Raw genomic sequence first — 22,734 nt, forward strand, 5'->3', positions numbered from 1 at the left:
ATCATTCCTCATACTAAATCTAGCCACTCAACATGATAAAAACTGTATTAAAAAAAATAAAAATAAATTTAACATTCTGTATTTATGCAGCAGTTTGTAGGCCCGTCAGTTGTGGGGCTGTTCTCACTTTTCTGTTTTCAACATAATAGCTTTTAATATTCGCCAAACTTGAACGACAGCGAAGGATATCTTATTTCAAACGAGAACAAAAATAGCGGGACGAAGAGAACAGCAAAACAAGTGCTCATTTGACAAGAAGGGGCGGAGCCTAACGAGTAGGACTTCTTGGTTTGGCCATTTCATCTGTTCATCAACAATTGCCCGCGTTTCTCCAACAGCCCTCCCCCTGTGTTTGGCGGGATTCGAGCAGGAAGAAGACGCGATTTCATTATTTGCTAGGTAATTCACGTAAACATATTATATTGTAAATATTATGACCCTTAGCGTTGCTTTTATGTTCGAGTTCGTTATTGTCCCTGCTTCTAAGTTATTAAGGCTAGTAGAATTGTCTTATTCCTTTGTAAACCCAAAGCTGCTTAGGTGTATCATGTCTTGTTTGCAACAAAAGTATACAGCATTACAATAAATGTAATCTTAACTGCGTTAAGCTAAACTGTTTCTCACCCAATATAAGACATTTACACTCGGATTGCCAGCTACCTTCACAAAATGTGCTGCTGCTGTATTATGATCGAAATATTAGACTTTTTTGCTCCTGCCGTAAAGGTAAATAAGATCCAATCAATAGATAAAAGCCTTTCAGTATGTTGCCACGTTCGGCACTGTAAACAACCACAGCAAGACCAGTTGTGACTTAAAGTTTAATCATATTCTTTGTTGTAAAATGTGGTAATTAACCTATAGTTTACCATTATTTAGGTAGTCCCTCTTTCTTGATTTGCCATGCCAAATAGTCACAGAAACGTTGCTATTCCTCACTGGTACTGATACTGTATGTCATAATCCACCTTTGCTTGCAGACAACATGCTGTTTTCCGGCAGACAGAGAAAGTCTGCTGTTAATCCTCAGACGGAGCTCTATGGGCATCTTTTGCAGTTCTATGGACAACCTCCACTTGAAAACCTCCCTCTTACAGAATTTGAGACATTCGCAGTGGAGAGATTGAAATGTAAGACATTTATATGTATATACGTAATATTCCTGTAATGCAGGGGTGTCCACTATGATATTCATTCATTCATTTTCTACCACTTATCCTCACGAGGGTCGCGGGCATGCTGGAGCCTATCCCAGCTGTCTTTGGGCGAGAGACTGGACTGGAGACCCTGGACTAATCGCCAGCCAATCACAGGGCACATATAGACAAACAACCATTCACACTCACATTCATACCTATGGACAATTTGGAGTCGCCAATTAACCTAGCATGTTTTTGGAATGTGGGAGGAAACAGGAGTACCCGGAGAAAACCCACACACGCACGGGGGTAACATGCAAACTCCACACAGAGATGCCTAATGGGTAATTTAACCTGGATTTCCTAGCTGCGTGGCCATGTGTGCTAACCACTCGAACATCGTGTAGCCCACATTGATATTTAATTGTTTTATAAAACAACTTAAAAATACACATTAATGGCCAAATCTATGGGTTGTTCATTATTATTATTATTAACATTTCAACATTTTTTATTAATATTGTGACTTTTTGCTCTACATTTCCCATTTTTGCTGTTTTTATGGTTTAATTTTATTTGTACAAGGTGCTGCGAGTCACCGGTCACATTTTTGACAACCCATTCTTTATTGTTGATAGAAAAAAAATGTTCTTCCTCACTTTCATGTTTTGTTTTCCCTGCAGTGTTGAAGACTGTTGAGAATTTGGGCGTGAGCTACGTCAAACTTTCCGACCAATACATCAAGAAATTGAATCATGAGATTAAGAACCTGAACTTTCCTTACAGAGCTGAGATGGTGAGTATGTTTGGCACTACTGTACACACATCATGAACAGGGCTGCATATACAGTATGGGCTCAGTAATTCCCTGGCTTAAACCCCAATTACACATGTCCTGGTGTGTCCAAAAACACATTAAAAAACCTGCATCATACAATGTACTCAGACACACACACTGATTTTTGGCACACATGCACCGAAACAATCTAGTATGTTTATATTACAGGATGACAAAAAATCTCAGAGTGGGTTGAGTGAATATGAGAAACGTAGAAAGGACCACATCTCCCACTTCATTCTGAGACTCGCCTACTGCCAGACGTAAGTAATGGTTTTATTTCATTTGAACATACCCCTCCATCTGGTACTTTTACAATCAGTAACTGTTACATTTGTTCACTTCCTGCTTTCCATAATACAGTTTAAGTTTTTTTTTTTTTTTTTTTAATAATGCACCTTGTACCGAAGTACTCGGTGATATGAGCATCCAATGCCATAATGGGTACCATAGTAAGTGTCAATATAGTGATATATATAGCACATCATGACTGGTTCAAGACTCTTCATCCTTGTATTTAGCAAACATCAACTGCTTGTATTGTTTCTTGAATTGGCTCATCGTTGTGCATTGTTTGATTTCCTTACTCAATCCATTCCGTAGTTTGATTCCACATACTGAAATGCTATGGCTAGCATAACATAGTCCTAGCATAGAAGTGTTTCAAATGTACTTCTTCCCTGAGATCATATTTCTCCTCTCTTGTAGAGAAGTATTGGATGACATTTTTAGCTAATTGGTTATTTTTAGCCTTATGCATTATTTTAGCTGTTTGAAGATGAACTATATCAGCAAGTTGAAGTATTTGTGATTTTATAAATAAGGAGTTAGTATGTTCTCTGTAGGCGCCATTATGAATTATCCTTACTGGCCTTTTTTGCAGTACATTTAGCAAGTGAAGATTGCTTTTATAGTTATTAGCCGATATTTCCAAACAATAAGTAAGATATGGTAGAACCAGAGAGCAATAAATAGTGTGGAGTGATTTCTGATTGAGAACAAATTTTGCTTTGCTCAATACTGAAATATTTCTGGCCACTTTATGTTGTATATTTGTACTATGAGGTTTCCAGCTCATATTTTCATCTATTGTGATCCCCAGAAATGTATTTTCCTTCACCCTTTCAATGTCCACACCGTCTATTTGTATTTGCTGGTACGTGTCCTTTCTGCTGTTACCAAACAGCATGATTTTAGTTTTATTTAGGTTCAAGGACAATCTATTATCATCAAACCATCTTTTTAGTGTGACCATTTCTTCTCTGACCTTTCTAATGATTTTGTCTGTACTCCCTCCAGAACAAAAAGCAGTGGTATCATCTGCAAATAATACTAGCTTTAAGTCTTTCGTAACTTTGGAGATATCATTGATGTACAAGTTGAACAGTTTTGGTCCCAGTATTGACCCCTGGGGAACTCTGCACGTAATATATGAACTTGCAGATGTGTATTCTCCTAGTTGTACGTATTGCTTCCTGTCAGCTAAGTAGCTTTTGACCCAGTTCAGAACTAATCCTCTTATTCCGTACCTTTCTAATTTAGTTATTAGGATGTCATGATTGATTGTATCAAAGGCTTTTGTCAGATCCATGAATACTGCGGCTGCACACTTCCTCTGATCTATAGTGTTAGTGATTTCCTCCGTAATTTTAGTGGCATCAGTGGCATGGAGGTAGAAATGTTAGCTCTGTATCCATACTGACTTTAATTCGTTGGCATTAATACATTTATCCAGCCTGTTGTGATGAGTTTGTATGTGTGACGACATAATAACCAAAATGTTTTATATGGGATCATCACAGGGAGGATCTCAGACGATGGTTCATACAGCAGGAAGTGGATCTGTTCCGTTGCCGCTTTAATGAACTGCATCCGAAACTAAAGCTGGAGTTCATGCACAAAAATAATCTTCAGTATGATCCGGTAAGATGTACTATGGATGCCCACACATTGTGCGCACAATGCACCACTAATTTGCTGATTTTTGGTTGGAAAAAAAATATATTTTAAAAATATTTTATTTGCATAAAAACACAACCCGCATCACAACCCAAGTTGCTAATAATGCATTTTTAAAAATATGCAACAATACAGCTAAAATGCAAAGTAGCACTGTTCAAAAAAAGGCTCCAGCGCCGCCTGTGACCCTAATGAGAATAAGCAGCATAGAAAGTAGATGGATGGATAGTTGTATATGTTTTATTGCTATTTAAAACAGACAAAAGTTCAGTCACCCCCAACAGAGGTTCGAGATAGTGTCACTAGATGGCGCTGTTTGACCACAATGACAACCTTTGGATTTTTATTCTGCTGAATAGTAATACTGCATGTTATAAATATTATGGAGCTGAATAGTGAACCTGATTATTTCAACTTTATTTAACACATAAAAAGCTCTAATGGTCCATTCAATCCGTGATGTCAAATTTTTGCTTTTATTGATTAACTTTTCAGATTAGTGTCCAGGAGAAGCGAGCCCTGCAGGAAAAACTTGTCAACTCCAGCTACTCTGTCAGTGGAGTCACTGTGGAGGATCAAGATTTCTACAAAGTGAGTCTCCCTCATCTCTCTCACCCACTTCTTGGGCGGTGTAGCACTTCTGACAGTAGAACATTGAGCGTGTATTTTCAGAAGTCAGGATAACTTGTCAAGCCTTTGACACTCCTGCAGTGTAATAATGTCTGGACGTAGCTCTTGATATTGTTCAGCTTTGTTCTTCTCTGTTCTTCTTTGCTGCTGGGTATACAGTCATGGTACCCATGTGCACCACTTCACCCAGTATTCATAGCTTTATTTCTTTTGTTTGCATTGGAACAATACAAAAAAGCCAAATCTGTTCATTCCACACAGAAATCCAAAAATGAAATGGGCAAAATTATTAGCATTTTATTGGAAGAAATAATTGTATTGCAAGCATGCCATGCTCTTTTAATGTGTAATTGACTCACTTGCTGGCAATTTAGAACTCCTCCTTGCAGCCAGTTAAAATGGGGAAAAAGGTGACTCAACCTTTGTGGTGTGTGTGTGTTTGTGCGCGCCACAGTGAGCATGGAGAAAAGAAAGAAGAGCGACAAATTGTCACAGGATTTGAAAACTAAACTTGTGTAAAAAGCATGGCTGCAAGTCCATCTCCAGAGATCTGAATGTTCCTGTACTGTGCCAACATCATCAAGAAGGTCACAGCCCATGGCACTGTAGCCAAACTCAATATGCGTGGACGGAAGAGAACAATTGGTAAAAGATTGCAACAAAGCATTGTTAGAATGGTGGATAAAGAACCACCATCCACTTCCAAACAAATTCAAGCTCATCGTTTGAAGGGAAATCGACGCTATGGTAGGAGTCCCAGGTGGACTCCAGTGCGGACAGACATATTAAAAAACAGGCTGGAGAACCCAAAATGTACAGGTTACAGGAAGCGACTGATTTCAATTATTTTTTCCAAAGTTGAGGGTGCCAATAATTTTGTCCAGTCCATTTTTGGGGTTCTGTGTGGAATATCAGATTTGGCTTTTTTCTCTGGTTTTCTCTGGGTACTCCCGTTTCCTCCCACTTTCCAAAAACATGCTAGGTTAATTGGCGACTCCAAATTGTCCATAGGTATGAATGTGAGTGTGAATGGTTGTTTGTCTATATGTGCTCTGTGATTGGCTGGCCACCAGTCCAGGGTGTACCCCGCCTCTCGCCCAAAGACAGCTGGGATAGGCTCCAACATCCCGCGACCCTAGTGAGCATAAGCGGCATGGAAATATAAATGAAGCGGCATGAACATTACGTTTAAGCACTTATAATTGTTACAATTGTCTGGAAGAAGTGGTGCATTATCTGGAGTGCCAGTGTTTTTGCCCATGATTGCATACTGACTAGTAATCACCAAGTCATAAACTGTAAATTGACATTTTAAGTCTTACCAATAATTATTACCTTGGACACAGTAAATCCTTTTAAGCTATGAATGCTCCAAAGCCATTCATGTCTTGACTCCCTACATGCATATGTTGAATTGATATGATGAATTTGAATAAAAACCCTCCTCTTCTACATTTCTTGCTTTTCAGGTGCCTTTTCAAGATGCTCTGGATCTGGTCCGAACCAGGAAAGTGTACCTAAAGGCAGGCTACGTATACATCCCACATCAGGATATTGTCACCATTGTGCTAAATGATTTTCGCACAAGGCTGTCCAAAGCTCTTGCAGTAAGTACCTGCAGCTCTGAAATGTTTGACATGACTATAAAGCTGTGTAGAAGGATAGTGGGAAAATTGCTGCTATGAACAAGGAGTGCATGCTAATAAATAGACCGGGGTCGCAATGGTCAGTGATTCAACCACACCTGTCACTGACTGTTTTCTGTGAATCATACTGCACGGGCTATGCAGTATTTACAATAGCTGTTGTTATACTGAATGCGTTCGTCTTTGTGCTGCAGCTCTGCCTGTTTGCTTATTGCCCCGAGGCTTAGTGAAGAAACACAGGGTTCAAATGAGGGAAACGAGTATGCACATATGACACAAGATATCTGCAGGCTAGGCCAAGCATAGCAAGTCTATATCCACCCCCACGCACATAGATACAATAATCTTGTGCATGCTGTTGTTGTAGACACACTGAATGCCCCCAGGCGCATGCAACATCATGCAACACAATGGTTTTGGGGGAAGTTTTGAGGGAAGCTGGAGGCCTTTTGTGTTAAAAGTATGAGGAGACAACAGTCCAGTTATGTAGTGGTGCTGGGAAAACACAAACAACATTGTTTGATAGTTCTGAACATATGTACTGTACTATAGCTATGAGACCTTGGTTCGACTCCCCTCTCGGGCATCTCTGTGTGGAGTTTGCATGTTCACGCCGTGTGCGTGGGTTTCCTCCCACATTCCAAAAACATGCATGCTAAGTTAATTGGCCACTCCAATTGTCCGCAGGTATGAATGTGAGTGTGAATGGTTGTTTGTCTATATGTGCCCTGTGATCGGCTGGCCACCAGTCCAGGGTGTACCCCGCCTTTCGCCCAAAGACAGCTAGGATACGCAACCATATACGGTATTAAAATGGATGGATGCGCAGCAATTCTGAAGATGCATTCAAGATGCTGTGATGATATGTAGTACTCTACACCGGTCACTCGGTGTCAGTTATGTTATGTAATGTTGGGTGAGACACACAAGCCTCACAATAATCAATCACGGAAATTCCTAATTAAAACACAGGCTACTGTTGTGGCTGAAACTCAACTCTAATAACCTATGTCACTTCCTGTCCACCTCCCACTCGACTCTGCAATGCATTTACAGCAACACACACGAGCGTGAGTTTTAAATGACCTATTTACGCCTTTTTATGTATAATATTGGGTGATACGAGTGGAAAGGTCCTTGTCCGGGAAATTCACTTATCTCGTCCGGGTCTGGAACCAATTGACTGCAATAAGAGGTTATGAAAATCATTCATTCATTTTCTACCGCTTATCCTCACGAGGGTATCCCAGCTGTCTTCGGCCGAGAGGCGGGGTACACCCTGTACTGGTCGCCAGCCAATCACAGTGCACATATAGACAAACAACCATTCACACTCACATTCATACCTATGGACAATTTGGAGTCACCAATTAACCTAGCATGTTTTTGGAATGTGGGAGGAAACCGGAGTACCCGGAGAAAACCCACGCATTCACAGGGAGAACATGCAAACTCCACACAGACATGGCCGAGGGTGGGAATTGAACTCGGGTCTCCTAGCTGTGAGGTCTGCGTGCTAACCACTCGACCGCTGTGCAGCCGTTATGGAAATCTTCATCATATTTTCCATTTACAAGATTGGACAATATCACAACATGACTGCCAACACAATGAACCAAAAATGTAGCCAAGTGTTGTATACAAAGCAGGAAAGGCTGCAAGAGGAGAGGCACTACAAGGAGAATCAAACCTGGTTCAATGGCAATTACTGCTATTATTTGCTAAGTTGGCCTGCACATCCTTGTCATGGGACTGCTCGCCTTCTTTTTCAAATAGGAGAAGCAAATGAGAAACCAATGTAACTATGTGTAATGTCCTCCACTGGGGACATTGAGCGCTGGTGCAGAAAATGTAGCACTCTTAAAAAGCATGAAAGCCTCCTGCTCAAATTGAAGCGTTTTGTGGCAATATGTGCAATACTTTACCCACTGTTGATTAGCGTCAGACACATTCATTAAATAGGAGCTGTGTTTACAAGGATCCATAGGCTGAGTTAATCAATTAATTACAACCAGGTCACAGTGAAATCCAGAAAGTGTTTCCAATTTCATCAACTGCATAATTTCTTCATTTTTTTGCATGCCAGTTTTCCAAAGAAAAAGGTTATATAAGCCAAGCTACAAATCCATGTTGTTGTGTTGTAATTAATGCCCTCCACGGTACTTAATCTTTGCACTCAAACGCCGTGTTGGCTGTTCTCATCCTTCGACCCACCCTGTTTGCCATTACTCAAGAGATGCCAATCTTCCCTACAGCTGACGGCTCGCTCGCTACCGGCGGTGCATTCTGATGAACGGCTCCAGCCACTGCTTAAACACCTCAGGTAAGCAGCGGGATTCATAACTTTTAGCTGACCCTTCCACCCCCTTCCCCAACACCCCCCAAAAAAGCGCTGTTGTGGAATTGATTCTTTGCACCCAAGAGGCATTCCTGGTCCTGCAAGTGCAGATGCGGTACACGCAGTACACACAAACAGCAAATAAACCGTGGAAGAGCACACACAAGACAAGACGTTTTTCATAACTCGGACTACAGTATGAGCTGCGTTTTCTCAAAGCAGCACATCAATCCACACTATTGTTCGAATCAATTAAAAAGCAAATAATCGTTCATTTAAATATTGCCTTGTATTACCGACAAAACACTCTTTTGAGCAAAACCACGACTTCATGGACAAATCAATACCTAAATAGAACAGCTCAGAACACAGTGAGGGTGGCGTCTTTGTGATAAAGAGAATCACATTAATTGGGCGGAGGAAGCCATGTCGGCTCATTGTTGTGATGAGAGTTAGTGGGCAGGCCTTTAATCTCTCTGGTGGCGAAGCACAATGTGATGAAAAGCACTGCCGCTTGAGATTGCCAAAATCTACCGATATTGATTAACTGCCTTTAAGGTCGTGGTTCTTTTTAAGATTTGAGGTGAGGTTAATGTGGCAATCATAGCACTTACTAGCGGCGCACAGGATTCATGCATTGCATAAAGTCATTCCAGTCATTCCTATTACTTTTTCACCTAAATGACTGCCATTTTACCTTAATATTCCGACGGCCTGTAACATGACAGCAGATTACAAACGATTCTACCCTGAATAAACCCACTTTCCATTGAAACTTTCTTCAGTTTGTTGTTTTTATAGCAATAAAAATGTATTTTATAGACACGTGCGGGAAAACACTGTGAAATACGATAAACAAAATTGATAAATAAACATCGCACTGCAACAATTAATACACGATTAATCGGTTATCCAATTAATCAACAACCATTTTGGTATTCAGTTGTTTTTTATTATCTTGAATACGCCTGTATGCTTCACAGCTCTCCATTTTATTGCATTTTCCTGGTTTGAGTTTGGAGTTCGGTCTGCACATGAATAAATAAATATCGGTTTCTCGATAGTATTTTAAATTGGGGGGTCGTGAAAACCCTTATGTCCCAGCGGGGAAAGGAGCAGAACAGCAAATAAGTGTGAACCACTGGTCTAGATTCTAACAGACTTTCTACTTGATTAATCGAAAAAACAAGCTTGAAGTTAATCGGCGAAGAAAATAATCACTTTCACCTTTACTGAAGAGGGTGGTGAGGCGGGGGGAGAGACCTTTACCCCTTTTGCCACCTTACCTTCCTTGTTTTGTTTTTGTTTTTTTCTGCCAGGATGGAACAGTCTAGTTTGTGAGTTTGTCAAATTAATGAGCCTATCAAGATACCGGAATATTGCATTAACTAAGCATTGTGAGATCTGGTGTTGGGTGTGTGATCCGAAATGGCTGAATAAACAAGCAATGCTAGGAGTGGTATGTCCACATTATCCACGTCACTACCAGATATTTTAATGTGCCGAAGTGTAAAACAGTTTCTGTGCAATATTACATAATAACCGAGACAGTGTATGAGAACCAAAGCAAAATGTTGGTAAAACTTTTTTTATTTTTTCTATTAATTTCCTCCTAAATCTTTGATGAAAACCAAGGTGATTTTTCCCATAGAAAACCCCTAAAATGTCTCAAATGAGCAAAACGTGTACATAGAGAAGATGTGTAGGCTTACATGAAGAAAATAAATCAAAATAATAATAAATGACGAATGGGTGGAACTTGATGTGAATGTCTTTCTGGAAAGATCAAATTCAACAGTGTCACTTTCTTTGGCCCCATGGCAGGTTATATAGCAGTTATGCGCAATGAAAAAATGTACGGACCACGAGTCAGCAACTGCTTTGTTTGGCCACTTGATTTTGTGGAACAATACAGTACAGAATAATTGGACTAGTTTGTTCTGTGTAATACTGTACCAAAACCAAGGAAAAAAATGTTGCTGGAGGGTTTTGACAAAAAAACGAAACATGAAAACTGGGGCAAAACCAAAGTTTGACTACATTGTAATGATGTTGGTGATTATGATACGTAAAACTGCTGGCCCAACACTGCTTACTTGTGATTTGGTGCACAAATAAAATCCAACTGTACTCCCATATGTTCACCTTTTTCTTTCACAGCAATGCCTATTTGGGACAGGACTACAGCATCCAGAAAAATGTTGGTAAAATCTCCTTGGAACAAATAGATTCGGTAAGTTGCTTTTTATGTTGTTTCTGTGGTACAAAAAAAGAGGAGAACATGAATAAATAAATAATCTTTCTTTCTTGTTGATGTCCACCTGTAGCTCTCAGGCAAGTCCTTCCCCCTGTGCATGAGGCAGCTTCATCAGGCCTTAAGAGAGAACCATCATCTCCGCCACGGTGGCCGCATGCAGTACGGCCTCTTCCTCAAAGGCATCGGCCTCTCTCTAGAGCAGGCACTGCAGTTCTGGAGGTCGGAATTTATTCGAGGCAAAGTGGATGCAGACAGGGTAATACTTTGTTTTTGTTGACGGTTTTGTTCAATGAGTCGAGTGATTTTGATTGCTGTTTTCAACTGCCTTCAAGCGGACTGACATACTAATGGTGTTGCTTTGCTGAAAAGGACGTCTTTGGTCATTAAGTACTCAGGACTGTCTGCATGTCCACATTATGTTTTGAAAGCACAATATTAGTGGTTTTTACATTTGACACAGGCTCTACAAAATGAATCCACAAAGTCAACAATCAATTATCACTTCATTGTTTTAGACTTAAGAGGAAAGCGGTAGAAAGTGTGTTCTTTCACTATTAAATATTTATTCGGGGAATACATCATTTTTCAGCTAGTCTTGCAAAAGGGGAAAAACAATGGGATGTTGGTCTGTAGCTTAGTTGTTTATTTATTATTGCTTTGATAAACCTAACCCACCTGCTCTATTGGTCCTTAAAAGGGGTGTCCAAACTTTTTCCCAGTGAGAGCCATGCATGTTTTCACATTTTATTTGAATAAAATGCAACCAACACTGGTTGAAACAATGAATGAATGAAGAGGTTAGGCTAAAGTCGGTGATTAATTAATCTGATAAGACATGACCTGAACTTTAATTTGATACATCATTCACTTTTTAACCCCAAGTATTAAAGAATTTAGAGCAAATTTCATACCATACCAAATAGTGATTATAATTAATTGATGCATACACTGTGATTGTGGAAAATCATGACATCCATAGTTTCTGTGAATATCAGAGAGAGACATTGAGTGTATTTAACAAAAATAATGCGCATACAATACACCGCTATCTGATGGCTTTGTGTTCACTAACTATAACCCCAGCAATTCCACGCACCAGTTTCAGAGTTTAATTTTCAACAACATCTGTTAGGCGTCCCCATAAACACATTATTATGGGGCTCGTCTGGGGTGGCAGAATTCATAAAAATTATATGCACATGCGTCACGGCCAATAAATTAGGCGTCATCTACAGATACAGTATAATACCAGCTTGTACACCTCATGCTTGTAAGTACATAAGTGTAAGTAAATACCTAGAAGTGCTATAGTGAAGTCCAAAAGCAAAAAAAAAAAAAAAACCTTTACTCTAAACAAGATGCAGTGTATTCTGTCTCGGCTGTGATAGATGCAAATTCAGGTCGTTCTTCATTCATATTGTAAAGAATAGGTCTCACTGCTTGCACCTGTATTGGAGTGTAATATAATACCTGTGGGAGAAATACAGATGTGGTTCCATAGCTCATCTGTGAAAATCCATTTTCAGCTATGTCAGTAATGGTTTGTTAGTTTTGTGCTTGCTAAAAAACACAAATGATGTCGGGCGTTATGCCTCAATGTCCTGCTGCCATCCAAAAAACACTCCAGCGGAATAATTAACAACTTGCTCATCAGTTTTCTCCCGCCGTCCCTCGTGTCTTCCACCATCTGGTTGTCAGGAAGACTCATGTGAATACTCCAGTGCACTGCTGTCACAGTACAGGTGTCTTTTACTCTATGTTCAATTCCCAGGGTGTGTGACGGTGGTCTTTTTGTGCATTACAACACGACACAGCAATGACCAGCTTGCCATGCACTCGCTCTGTGTGTGTGTGTGTGTTAGGAGTCTGGTCTTTGTGGTGGGCTGCACAAAGTCGCTTCATTAGTATGCGACACGCGTGGTGGAGCGATGGGCGCCAGCGATGCCGAAAGGGAGGCCCGGAGGGAGAGATGGGTGTGGAGGGGGGGGGGGGGGGTGATGAAATCTGTACATGCTATGCATTGTTCTTGTAGAAGAATTTGATGGTGGGAACTCTATGTGCTGCATGTGTGTGGCAACACATTTGGAACATCATACTGTTTGTGTTGTGCAGGCCTTGGCTGTTGGTTTAATTGACTTTATTGATTTACACAACTTGACAGCAATATTCATTTTACAGCCAGGATTTCCTGCGGTGTCTTTGCAACAACAGTTGTAAATATGCATTACACGCTCTCTTATTACCAGTGCACTTTTTTATATTACCACTTTGTAATAATTCATCTGATTTATTTTTTTTACACGGGAAGAAAAACGTAATCTAGATCATTTTATAGGCGTGTTTACAAAGATGATCGTCATGATGGTTCCTAATGTCACGTCTGCAATTAACACAACACAGTAATCCCTCGCCACGTTGCACTTCCAATTTCAAGGTTTCACTGTATCATGGTTTTTTCCATTAATAATAATAATAATAATCATTAATAAATCATACTCTTGTTATTATATATATGTCCTATTATTAGTCAGAAATATGCATATTTCAGCAAATTAGAAATTTGCAAGATTATAAATGGTTAAATTAAGTAAATTACAAATATGAGGCATTTAGAAGATGCATTCAAAGATGCTACACCGGTCACTAGTTGTCAGTAATGTTACTGTAATGTCCTATAAGACACACAAGCACCAGACTTGATTGCTAGAACAACGGGCTTACATTTGCAGATTTGAATGATCTTAAAACAGGCCTAACACAAGCTACTGTTGCATCCGTAACCTACAGTAGGCTAACACTCAACGTCACTGCCTGTTCGCCACCCCCTCCCCCACTTAGCTTGATATACTGAAATACCCTGATTTGAAATACTAGAGAAACTGGTATTTATTTATTCATCCGCACTGTACTTGAAACAACAGGAAAATGTAATAAATTGGAGAGTATACAAGCATAGTCTTGAGTCAAATTGCATGTTAAGTACTATCAATTTGTACATGTAGGTAGGTCTGCATTAAAATGAAAGCCTTTTCACTTCCTGGTTTCTGCAGTACATGTATTTCTATGAGAGAGATGCTGTCTGAGCCCTTATAAATACGTCTTTGGGAGCAAGCAGTCTGGTAAAAAAAAAACAAAAACAAAACAGAAATGCATCTTTGGTAGCGAATGAGTTAAAGGCCACTCCAAAATGTGTTGTCTAGCCATATGTAGAGTCGGTGTGAAACCCATTTGCTGAAATACCATATATGCCAATCCAATACGTGACATGTCTGGTGAGTACGCTGGCCATGCAAGAACTGGGATGTTTTCAGCTTCCAGGAATTGTGTACAGAGCCTTCCAACACGGTCCCATGCATTATCATGCTGCAACATGTTGCGATGGTCATGGATGAATGGCAAAACGATGGGACTCAATCAAATCAAAAGGCCATCAATAGATTGCACCTGTGTTTGTTATATCATATCACTGCCACCATGGGTCACTTGATACACAACACAGTACAGCATACCCACTAGACAAGTCAAGTTACATATTGGGATTGGAAGAAATACTCCTTTTGTGTTGGTATAATGCAAATAGCCGCAGAATTTTTTCAGTTCTAAAGACTCCCTGTACACTGTGTCCTGGAATGACTTGGAAAAAGTGTAACTTTTACTTGTACAACTTGTCTGTTCTATATTAATCTCGTACCTTGTTTGTGTGTGCAAATGCCTGTGGTGTAGATTATCAATGGAAGTATTTTAATGAAATTACATCCAAGACAGATTGGACCTAGAGGGAGATCAGTCACTATGGACTGTGCCTAAGAACCTATGCCAAGTTTATACATACACACTTGCACATAATCCCTTTGATTGTGTCCTATTTCGCTGTGTGCAACGCCGTAGGTTTTTGTAAATGCGTCCTCATGCAAAGGGGGGGTGGATGATCAAGAGCTCATGAGCCAAGATGCTGCACGAGATGCGTCTCTGCTCTGTTAATGCAGCTTTTGTACCCCCTTTTTTTAATTTCCCCCTCCCTGTTAGATGTTTTAAACTCCTCCAGAGGTCAGCTAAATTAGGGTACATCCAGGATTATCGTTATCACAGTTGGAGATTAAATGACAAACTCTAAACTAATTTTTCCCATCCCGGGCCCCATCAGCAGTACATGGACTGTTAAGTTTGCCCTTAACTCGTATTATTAACTTTTGCATTTGATTATGGCAACACATCGGGGGGGGGTTCAAATTTGAATTCAACCAAAATTAAAAGAAATTGTGACGTTTCAACTCAGCGAATATAAAGGATTAACTCGGCCATTAGTATCAGCCAATGCCAATATTGGTAAATTAATGAGATCTCTGTTCATATATGAACCAAATGTATGTATCATTATATATCATTATATACAGTAAAGTCTCGTTATATCGATATCGGTTATAACGAATTACTACTTATTACGATACTATTTTCATTTCCCGGCAAATTTGTAGTCTTTTATGATATTAGTTCTGTTAGTACGATACCCGGTTATAATGATAATCCGGTTACTACGATGCCCTTTTCATCTCCCGCCAGCCAATTTGGTCTGCTCATATCGATACAAAAGCAGCTTAAATCAATCTTTGCTTAAGGATTTCAATACCAAAAAAGAACACGGCGAACGGCTGCTTCCAGTCAACTTTATTTTTCACACTTCCACCACCAGAGCGCAGCACACACACCGATTCCCAGCCGTTCGCCGAGTTCTTTTTTGGTATTGAAATCCTTAAGCAAAGATTGATTTAAGCTGCTCGACATTGTTGTATACAATAGAACAATGTCGAGTGCATTATTGCCCACTTTTAATGCAGTTCGGCGCAGGATCGGATATATGGATAGTCCGGTTATATCGGTATTTTTTCTGACTCCCGAGAATATCGATATAACGAGACTTTACTGTATATGAACCAAATGTATGTATCATTATATATCATTATCATTATATATATGAACCAAATATGTATCATTTTCTTCTGCCGATAAAGATATCAGCACACAACTGATGACATGCTCCACACAGCAATGAGCTTGCTAGCTCAGTAGTATGCTCAGTTTGGCCTTGGGATTGTAAATATGCAATTTACAATGATTGTAAAGTGCTGCGAGGGGGGATAAGGTATCTTCCTTCAATACTTGTAATCTAATATCACACCACTGGAAGAATCACAAAAGGAGTCACATGCAGCTTGCATCCCTGCAGCAAAATGATAAGCGACACTTATTGCATTACTCCAGAATGCCATACTCTACACTTTTCATACGGGTGTTTGTGCCACATAGAAATGTGCAGTTTCCAACTTGTATAGTTACCAGCATTGTTTAATTTAATGTTTTGCAGTATTTTGTTATCTGACACAAACATAATGTGTTAATTCATTACATCAGATGTAATCTGACATTAGTTTGAGGGAAGTGCTGCTGTATTGTATGTATCGGTATTGGATGATATACGTGTAGGACAGCCAATGTCAGCTGTGTAGTGTTAATGTGAAGAGACTCACACGGTAATCAGTGTTAAGAGTGACTACATAGTTTATACGTTCCAATATTGTTGTTGACTTTTGAAGTTTAAATTTTATATTTTTATTGGAAAATGTAAAAACTGGGGGTCAACCATCCCCTGCTGTACTTCCAGTTTAGTCTTACCTGGAAGATACAGTATGACATCATCTGGCACATGAGGTTTTTATGTTCTAATTTGATGTTGAATAGCCATTAAACACACCTAACTGGCAGCGGAGTGTCAAAGTTCATCTTCATAAAGGAGGTGGGGATTCTTAGACTCCAGAGGCTGCCTCTCATGAATCCAGAGAGCCTCTCAATAATTAATAAGAGATTTATTGTACTTGGAGAAGACTTGATGCGTTTTAAATTGCCATGCTTAAATTGTTACATTAGCAAGTTCAAGGGCTTTATTGCATCATGAATGGGTTATTGCATGTGTTTATGTGAGAATGTAGAAGCAATATACTATTTGAGTTTTAGAGGCGGGAAACCTTAATTCACTTTTAATGGCTGCACAAAGGCGCTCCGTCACATTCTTTTGAAGCATGCATGGAAATTCCTATGTTAAGACAAAAGCATGGGCAGGAAAATGGCTGTTAGCCACCACTCCGCTAGCTTCACCGCCACCACAGGTTCCATCTAATAGCTTCATATTTCTTTGAGGGACAACAACAGCGTCAACACTGACATGATGTATAACAACATCTCTTTTCACCCCAACCTTGTCCCCCCTCACCCCGTCCTCCCTTGTTTCGCTCCCTTTTTTTTCTCCTCAGTTTGACAAACAGTACGCTTACAGCATCCGCCACATGTTTGGCAAAGAAGGCAAGAGGACAGACTACACCCCCTACAGCTGCATGAAGGTGATTTTGTCAAACCCACCCAGCCAAGGCGACCATCATGGTGAGTTGACAGCTGCTAGATGGAACATTGAAGCAGATACTACATTTGAGGTACATGATATGGAAAAAAACTTTTGGATCATCAATTCATTAATCAATCCCTAGTGAGGATAGACACCTTGGTCCCACTTTATATGTCCTGTCTGTTGTCCTGTTGCTGTCAACTTCTCGCAAACTGCTGTAAAATATGCGGTATTTATTTTTTTCCACCTTACACACCCTCAGTCTGCTTGGAAAAACAAACAAAACGGAAAAAATAAAGAAAAAAAGAAATGCAAAAAAACGGGAACTCCTTACTTTTATCCCTGTGGTTGTCTTGCACACCGGAATGGGCGTTGCAAAGGAGCGAGAGAAGGTTGAGGAGGATGTTTCACAATAGAAGATCATTTGACATCTTTAGCCTTCATGATGGCCGTGGCGTTTGAGCAGCTTGTAACGGGCATGCAGTCAACCAATGTTGATGACTCCACTGTGTGTTTTACGATGTCTAATTCCACTATGTTTTAATTTTCACTTTCTTTTACAAGCTTCCCCAGAGCCTGCCTCACGCTTGGGGAACATAATGAAGTGCAAAAAATAAATGATTACACAGATGCGAATTAGACACACACACACACAAATGGTATTCATTCATCCATCAAGCGGGACCTTGCAGAAAGAATGGTGTGACATTTTTCTGCATGCTTTGAATGGGACTCAGTCGCACCTCCCGGTGGAGAAATATAAAAATAAAAGGCCGGTATCGTAATTTCCGGACTATTGACCACACGTGAATATAAGCCACGCCCACTAGATTCAAAGAGAAAGAACCATGTGTACTGTGCTGATAGTACGTGTTAACATGACTGGTTAAACAGTAGCCAACCTGTCATCGCTGTCCTCATTCTCCTCCTTCCACATTAAAACCACTATTGTTGTCATCTTCAGTGTCGGAACCCAAAAAGCCCCAAAATTCCGTTGCCACAAACCCCACCAGTTTTGCTCCCTCTTTCGAAAACTTAAAAGCACAAAATATAGAATTGGATACGGTATTTTGAGCAATTTTATGCAATGGGAACAACGCAAGGTCTATAAAGGCATGGTTGGATTTTGGCGTGCAAGAAATTGAGAGTGAGAATCTTTAAACACCAAGCATTTGTGACCTCTGACCTCTTCCGAATGAATGGCCCAAACAAATCCCACAGACACACTCCAACACCTTTTGAAAAAGTCTTGCTCATGTCCTCCTGCTCCTCTTGTGTGTTCCAGGATGTCCATTTCGACACAGTGACCCCGAGCTGCTCAAGCAGAAGCTTCAGTTCTACAAGGTGTCCCCCAGTGGGATCAATCAGGTAGGCGGAGTCCTCAGGCCTACATTGTCGCTCCTGATCCCCGCTACGCTGCCATCGCCACCTGCTGTAGTTATTGATTTCACAGCCGTGCCAATGAGGCGACAGCTTTCCGTGCTTTTCTTCATTCTTACTCTTGAATCTGTGTTTATTCCAATGGCAATCCATCCCGGTGCTTAATGTTCCATTCAACAAAAACAAAATCTGTAATTGGCTCCAAAGTTAATTCAACTAAAGGTCAACTCATTAATCTAAGAAAAATCCTCAATATACCTGTCAGTTTGTTAATTATATCTGCGGGGAAGACATGTTTGTTTTTGTAAACATCATGACTTTTTCTTCCCTGTCCCTACAGATTTTGGAGTTGGTCAAAGGGATGCACTATCAGCTGGCCTGCCAGAAGTACTTTGAGCTGACACACAATGTAAGTCAATATATTTTTTAAATTGGATGTTACCACGGAGAAGCTGAGGCTTGATCTTTATCCTCAAATGTCCCTCATACCTTCTGCTGATAGCTAACGTCTGTACATTTTACAGGATTTTATTGCACCGTTGAATTATTTATTCCAATATGTGTTGATGCTGCACTCAGCATTACTCCATATTGAGCTACACGGAAGAGGGAAATATTAGAAACAATGTAGTCCGTCATAGCTACTGCAATGCAAACTGTTGACTACTTTTAACAGTGCATTCATTATTTCATAGATTGTATTGATATCACTGTTTTAACTATGAAGAAGTGCTAATGCACTGAAGGGGCTATCCACACGGAAACGTGAGGATAGCGACCACGACCCTAGTGAGGACAAGCGGCATAGAAAATGAAGGAATGAATGTTACTCAGTCACATTGAAGCTGCAGACCAAATGTCATCACATGTTTTGTTGGTAAACAAAGCGATATGCATACAATACCGTATCTTTACCAGCATCTGCTATTTCATTGCAAGCTAACCTTGAATGAATGCATTTCTCCAGATAGAGGATGCCAACTTCTCCCTTAATCACCCTAACGAGTACTTTTTGGAGAGCCAGAAGACTTTGGGGGGAGGCAAGGACATCAAGCAAGAGACGGACACCCCGCAGAGGTCGCAGGGTAACAACTCTGCTGCCAGAAACTCTGCTGCTACTCAAGAAAAGGCGGCGGTCAACACCAGTGCATCGCAAGATTGTTCCGAGATTACAGAAGACCTGGACTCATACTTTCAGGATGCCTGATTCGCTTATTCGTCTATTTCTATACATATAAACTTATCCATCTAACGGCATTGGGCTCTGGGGTCACCTTGAAGTGTACTTTATGGTGCTTTGGTGAAAATGTAGTCCTGGTGAGGCCAGCTGCCTTATTACCAATGTCATTTGTATTTGCTGGCAGGAATGTGGATGAATGGTGGCAGGACGTTGTATGGTTATATGGAAATAAACAATTCCCCGTAGTTGTATTATGCTGCCTTCCCCAAGAATATTGCCTCACGGTGCACAATATATTCCTCGCAGACGTGGTCTTGCTGGCAAATTTTCTTCCTTTCCTTTCCTCGTTTTAATAATTTGTGAAAAATGGTGGCTGTCTAAAAGTCGGGAACCTTTTGTCCCGCTAGAGTAGCGCTTTGTCTGTGTGTGCCGTGTTGGCAAAGCAGCCTAATCTTGCTTTTTCAGGACGTGCGGTTTTCAGACGCTTATCTGCACTTTTTGCAATTTATTTTTTTTAACACCATTAGAATTTTGAGATCCAATTAGAGTCAGCCCTTTATTGTATGCATACAAATATGATTTGCCAAAGGAGCGTTGCCTTGAATGGTTGAGTGTAGTTTAATGATTAATTTAGTGTGTAATTTAATCATTTCTGGTGGTGTTGAACATTCAAAATCAAGCAGCTTTTCTATGCCAAGACAGTATTGGACCAGAACTCCTTGCTATTCAACACTGACGTTTCACCAACATTAGAACAGGCTGCTCAAACCGTAGCTTGTGTTGGGTTTAAGAGCCGAGCATGGTGCTTAACGTGGAGGATTTGTGGGTAACTGGTGCCGTCACTAAGAGGACATTGATGGGTTTTTTTTTTTTTGGTAGATCACGACTCCGCTATTAGAAAAAGCTGCCAGTTGATCTTCTCAGAATGGATTTGCAATCATTAGTCGTGACCTTCGTCGTTGGTACGGTTGCTACATGGTGTGGGCAGAACACCTTTGTAACATGCTGACAAGAAGGTCTTTTTGCATCTACATAATACTACTGTATAGGCAAGCTGAATTTTAATCACACTGCTGTGTTACGCATCTCTTACTCTGCATCATCTTCTTTTCCATATTACATTATTGTGTGTCTTAAAGCGCCGACCACTAAAACATTAAAAATAACACCGTTTGTTGTACGGTATATCTGTTTGATTGATCATTTTAGATTTTCATGTGGTTGAGGTGGATTATGAATTATAAGCTTTTCCTCTAGAATTACCTGTGCAGCTCCTTAGTTTAATTCCCGTATCGTTTCCATTCATTCATTTCATTCATTTTCTACCGCTTATCCTCACGAATCACAAGGCACAAACAACCATTCACACTCACATTCATACCTATGGACAATTTGGAGTGGCCAATTAACCTAGCATGTTTTTGGAATGTGGGAGGAAACCGGAGTACCCGGAGAAAACCCACGCATGCACGGGGAGAACATGCAAACTCCACACAGAGATGGCCGAGGGTGGAATTGAACTAGCTGTGAGGTCTGCACGCTAACCACTCGACCGCCGTGCAGCCCCCCCAAATATACTGGCCACAACATTAGGTACTCGTGTCCTTTCTGCTGGGCATAATCAACTAAATCAAGCAGGGGTCTCCGAACGCCACAAGGCCAACACATGGAACACGTACTGTATGTGAAGAAGTTATACTGTAGATATTTGAAAAAAAAAACATGAGTTTTGTGATATAGGTGAAAAGGGGTATTAGTATGAACACGTTTTACAAATTACACTCTTTTTTTCATTTTCATTTTTTGCTCTTTTTTCATCATATGTCTGCTTTCTTCTTAAATAATCTTGGTAAATATTTTCACAACATAATTTTATTCCAATTGTATTTCACTTTTTTGCCAACTTAATATTTTAAAAAATTGTTTTTTAATATTTCATTTGTATGCTACCAAAATGACATGATTTTACCCGTGATATGAATTTATTAATTATAAAAGTATATAGCTTTTTTCTTAACTATTAACTATAACTATTTCAATTTAGTATTTTGCAACCCCATTTTCCACAAACGACACTTTGTTGTTTTGTTTCTCATAATATCACAACATTATAAGGAACATCTTTTTCTTTAATATTCAAACATTCTGTTACTGAAATTATGTTTTCCTCATCATATTACAATAAATGTATGGCATTTTCTGTTCATGGTTTTACTTAGTTTTGGTAAAATTACTGCTCATTTGTCCATTTTTGCTGCTGTTTTGTTTGAAAAGTTGATGAAAGTTGTCTTGTTAAATGATATTTTTAGAATGTGCCACAGGCCAATAATGGAAAAACAGACTAGATTATTATTAGATTATTATAATTATTATTAGAACTATTATGATTATTATAATTATTATTAGAACTAGACAAACACTATCATTACTGGAACAACCTGTACAAACAGACGCGGGCTACAGTTTGGACACCACTGCAGTAGAATCACAGATCTGTATTGTGTGTTGTAGCAAATCACTGTCAAAATATGGTGTCTTGGGGGCACGAGTACCACACCTGTAGAGGGCGCCGATGTGAAATCAATGTTTGGCGAGACACACAAGCACCAGATTTGATTGCTGGAACAATAGGATTTCATTTATTATTATATGTTCTATAATATGTAATATGAGTGTCATGGTGACTGTAGGGGTGTTATATCATGTACAGTCTTCTCATAATGTGAACATATTTAGAAGGTCATAAATAGGCTTTCTATGCTCCAACTACAAAATATTCCATTCATAAATAAGGAACTGTATTTCCCAGTTATCACAGTTAAGTCTGGAACCAATTAAATGCAATAAACAAGGGTTTACTTTCATTTTTAATTAATTTACGGCACTTTGCAAAATACTGAGACAAAAGGAGCGTTTTTTGGGGATTTTTTTTTTCTTTCTCAAAAACCAAATTAAATTGACAACGCTTTCATT

At 39.8% G+C, this 22,734-nt stretch overlaps 1 protein-coding gene across 1 annotated transcript; it reads left to right on the forward strand.

Annotated features, from left to right (window-relative positions):
* Positions 1-255: 255 nt before the first annotated feature.
* On the forward strand, positions 256-22,615 carry prim2 (DNA primase subunit 2). Its single transcript, XM_058059112.2, has 14 exons — positions 256-399; positions 981-1,130; positions 1,823-1,935; positions 2,146-2,240; positions 3,780-3,900; positions 4,432-4,527; positions 6,036-6,173; positions 8,468-8,535; positions 10,711-10,783; positions 10,878-11,063; positions 17,113-17,239; positions 18,487-18,569; positions 18,922-18,990; positions 19,549-22,615. Exons 2-14 carry the CDS (start codon positions 986-988, stop codon positions 19,786-19,788), a joined length of 1,554 nt encoding a protein of 517 aa, XP_057915095.2. The 5' UTR covers positions 256-399; positions 981-985; the 3' UTR covers positions 19,789-22,615.
* Positions 22,616-22,734: the final 119 nt, after the last annotated feature.

The sequence above is a fragment of the Doryrhamphus excisus genome, linkage group LG20 (assembly GCF_037039965.1).
Source record: "Doryrhamphus excisus strain RoL-2023G ecotype Guam linkage group LG20, RoL_Dexc_Guam_v1.1, whole genome shotgun sequence".
Taxonomy (NCBI): Eukaryota; Metazoa; Chordata; class Actinopteri; order Syngnathiformes; family Syngnathidae; genus Doryrhamphus; species Doryrhamphus excisus.